The 4,403-nt window shown below is 37.5% G+C and overlaps 1 protein-coding gene across 1 annotated transcript in view; it reads left to right on the forward strand.

The window, feature by feature from the left end:
- Positions 1-2,767: 2,767 nt before the first annotated feature.
- Positions 2,768-4,403, forward strand: part of LOC145991726 (uncharacterized) — a 64,816-nt gene continuing 63,180 nt past the window's right edge. The window contains exon 1 of the mRNA XM_083127781.1: positions 2,768-2,803. Within this exon, the coding sequence (XP_082983907.1) occupies positions 2,768-2,803 (36 nt within the window). The remainder of the gene's footprint in view (positions 2,804-4,403) is intronic.

The raw sequence follows: 4,403 nt of genomic DNA on the forward strand, positions 1-4,403 counted from the left end.
AACGATACCAATTTCTATGGGGGTCGGCGGACCGGTTCGACCTCCCCTCGCCACCTTTCCGATGCCATTGCTGCTATCTAATGAAACACAGCAAGGTCACTTTGTCTGTAATCATGCTTTCGTTCAGTTGCAAAGCAAAATAAAGAGCACGCAACTAAGTGATAATATTGGCTGACAAGTATAAGCGGATATTATATTAAGAAGTTTTGTATTGTCAGCGGCAAGTGGATAATATTGTCGTTCGTCTAATATTAACAGCTATAAAAGTTCGTAACATTTCAAGACTTCGTGGATCCTTTTGGAGGGCATAGCAGCCTCTAAAAGGGTTCGTGGGCATAGGTTAAGAACTGCTGGGTAACATTCTATGAAAATATCTGTTGCTGCTGACACAACTGTATTAGTTTGGTGATATTTGCTTTTCACCCGTACAATGGACAACACGATATGTAAAGGCCAAGCATTCATTGTAACCAGGACAGATCCTTCAAGTAAGCAGTAGACATCGGACATCCAAAAGAATGTTTACGCTCAAACGCCAACATGTCACATGTATACTTCATACATGTAGCTGACAAGACAACAAGTTCACGACAATAATTTGCCTTTCTAAAGGTGTAAAACTACACACACACATAGAGTGGAGTCCTCAAAATCGGATCGGCCTGCAAACCAAATCGCCCTAAGGTTTACTGTCTCCAGCGCTGAACATATGGCATGGTGATGTATTTTACTATTCTCACTGAATGACCCCCATGCCTCGTGCAGACAGTAGCGGACGGGTACAGTGTTCACTCTGTATTCATAGTGACAAAGCGATTCGAAACATACCGTTGACGTGAGCCATTGTGTGTGTTTACTGCTGTGAAATATTTCTTCAGTTCTTGGTTAAGCTAATAAGGTAAGCATCGTTGTAATAGGTGTTGATGTTTGTGTGTTATAAATGGGAGGAATACTACACAAATACTATGTCATTGACTTTTTCATGGTCATTGTTGCTGTTGCTCGTGTAGGCGGTACTTGGCAGTTCATATACTAATCCTTTATATCGGATCATAAAAAGTAGCGCAAATCGGATCACCACAAAATAGCACAATATGTAAACAGAATGTATGATTAGATGTTAGAAAACAGGAAAACACGGGTCGTACCCTCACCAACACCAGCACGAAAGAGAAAACAACAAGAGATGTAATATACTTTGATCTGGTCAAAGCCTTTGATACTGTTAGTCACCGCCTTCTGATTCACAAATTATGCAATAGATTCAACATTCATGGCAAATTTCTAACCATTCTCACAGGTTACCTTAGCGATCGCCAACAATGTGTCGTTCTTCCAGGGACTGTATCTAACTTTCTTCCTGTTCTCTCTGGAGTTCCACAGGTCAATGTTCTAGGACCTCTCTTATTCATACTATTCGTCGACGACCTTGCCGACCATCTCACAGCTCCCTCTAGTAACTACCTGCTTTTCGTAGTTGACTGTAAAATTTTCAGAGAAATCTCCACTTCCGACGATACTCATCTTGTTCAGAATGACATAACAACATTTACTTCCTGGTGTCTGACATGGGACCTTACATTACATCCTGAAAAGTGCACTACTCTCACCATCTCTCTCAAGAACAACCTGTTAAAGTCATCTTACTCCATCTCTGGCAATAACATCAAAACAGTATCCTCTCACAAAGACCTAGGCATTGTTTTCGACCAAAAGCTCATATTTGAGGAACAACTTTTAGGCACCACTAAAAAGGCCATGCGTCTCTTAGGTTTGCTGTACCGTTTCACTGAAATTAGTGACATCTCAGCCCTCACCTTGTACTTCAAATCATTCATTTCCCCAATAATAGAATACTGCTCTCCCGTCTGGTCCATGGCATGTCCCACTCATCTCTCTAGAATCGATTCAGTCTTTCACTTCTTCCTAGCTATAGTTCGATACAGGGTTCCCTCATTACGCAATTTTACATCTCCGCATCTCTTGTCTCTTCTAAACTTAAAAACTGCTTATCAGCGACGTTTGCAAAAGGATTTCAGTTATTTATACAGAATTGTGAATGGCAAAATCCGCTGCAACACACTTCTTGAGAATTCCACTTTAGAGTACCTATGCGCTTAACTCGCAATACAAGATTATTTTATACAGAAAAACCTAGACTTGAAATTCAAAATAGATCTATATTTTACAGTCTTGCCACACAATACAATGATCTATCATCAAGAATCGATATATTTTCCTCAGAGTTTGCCTTTCGGTCATCTATTAGAAGAAATGATTATAAATAATATCTAATAGTGCCATCTTTCACTTATTTTTTGTTAATTTGCTATTCACTTTTGTGATATTTTGTTATTTTTATTATTTTTTAAATATATTTTGCTTCTTCTTCTTATTATTATCTTTGCATTTTCTTTGTTGACAATTTCAGTGTAAAATGACCAACTGTGCTGTATCTGGAATTTTCTCAATAAATAAATAAATAGATGAAAGACGCCCATGTCACATCTCCCAATAATGTGAAAGAATTACGAGACCTTTCAGCAGCATCTAAAAGTCTAGAAGTTCTGCTAAAATCTAAGCGGCGACAGAACATCACAGTATAGAAAAAAAGAGACGGCATTTCTTCAACTGATAGCTCCACCAGTTCTGATGAATCGTTAGAGGAAAGTCAAGGTAACGACAAGTGTGGATTTTGCGAGCGGTTGTACTCAGATTTAAATTACAGTTTTATGGCCGATTGGATTTCTTGCATGCGGTGCTCAGCATGGTACGTACCATGAACAATGTGTTGGAGCACAAGGTAAAAATACATCGATTTGTGGGAAGTATGTTGTATAGGGAAAAGTGTTTTGTGTATGAATAGTGTATTCAGTAGTGCAAGGTGTTTTGTGTAGTGAAAGGTATTAGTGAAATTTTGGACAAATATGTTTGTGATATATATTTCAGCTACTACCCTATGATCCGCTTTCAAGGACACGTGATCCGGTATGCAGGACATTTTTACAAAATAAAATATTTTGTAGTTCCTTTTGTTTTCAATATATAACTTTATTAATATGCAAATGTAAAAAACAGCGTTTCGGGAACATATGTAGCAATGATGTACCTGTCGGATGCTGTTCAGTTCGTGTCGAAAAAATGACTACTTTCGATTTTATGTGTGTTTCATTTGAAAGTGATCCGATTTTGAGGACCCCACTCTATGTGGTGAGGGTAGGCTGCTGGCCTTCTTTACAGTGCCGGATCTACAAGCCCCAAAACCCCGCAGTGCGGAGATAAATAAGCCTTTAGGGGGGCCTCAGCTATTGACATAGTAGAAGATTCGTACATGCGTATGTAAAAAATAAAATTAGTTACTCAGGGGTACAGAAATTAATACAATATATAAAAAGTAAAGTTAAAGTTCCCTGTGCATTGCACCGTGCCATGAAGACCAGTGGCGCAGGAACGTTTTTCATTTGGGAAGGGGTACAAAATTCAGTCTCCCATATATAGATAGATAGATATACACGCGCGCGCGCGCATGTATATACTACGCATATACTACTTCAAAGGTAGTACCAATAGGTATAATGTGAAGGCATCGGAAATATTCCATTTTAGAACAGCACACGAATTTCCTGTTGTTTTTTTTAAATTAAAAATTGGCATAAATAATTTTTATTTCTTTGTTTTTCTTAGTATTTATGGTCATTTTAAAAACAGATTTTAACCAGATAACAATTCCGAAAAATATAAAGCTCTGGACCTTTTTCATGGGCTCATTTTGAATTTAATGAAACGGAATATCAGGAGTTCGAAATGTGAAAATTGCGAACAAAGATACAGCTATTGATTTTTAATGCAGGGTGAGATTAAAGGGGGTGAGGAGTATTCCCCCTTCTTCTCTATCTTCAGCTATTCCAACCAGGAATAATCAATCGTCTCTCACCAACTGGATATAGAAACCATATTATTGAATATATCATACTTATAGAGTCCACATCTGTTCAGTTCATTTTAATTTTAAAGTCCCATATCTAAGCATAAAAATATCTTTAAACAATTTATGGCAGATGTGTACCACATCCAATGCCTTTAAGAAGCCATGTATTCGGTATTTCTTCAGACATCTATAGGGTGTTGTATTTTTTTTAAAAAAAAATATTGAGTTGAGATAGTTCCCGATCAACTCGTAAGAGGTCTAAGTTTTTAATGTTTGTAAAACATTTGACAAAGCATTTATTTGTAACATAATTATTTGTACCTAACGACGTTCTTCAAACACTGAAAGTACTATCATTACATATACAAAACCGAAATCCTTCAGATCTCAGAGCAAGCAAGGAAAGCCAAACGCTTGAAAGTTGTTTTATTTCTCTTTTCAATCTTCGGTGAATAATATGAAGAGCTGGTCAAGG

The sequence above is a fragment of the Lepisma saccharinum genome, chromosome 8 (assembly GCF_977018435.1).
Source record: "Lepisma saccharinum chromosome 8, izLepSacc3.1, whole genome shotgun sequence".
NCBI lineage: Eukaryota > Metazoa > Arthropoda > Insecta > Zygentoma > Lepismatidae > Lepisma > Lepisma saccharinum.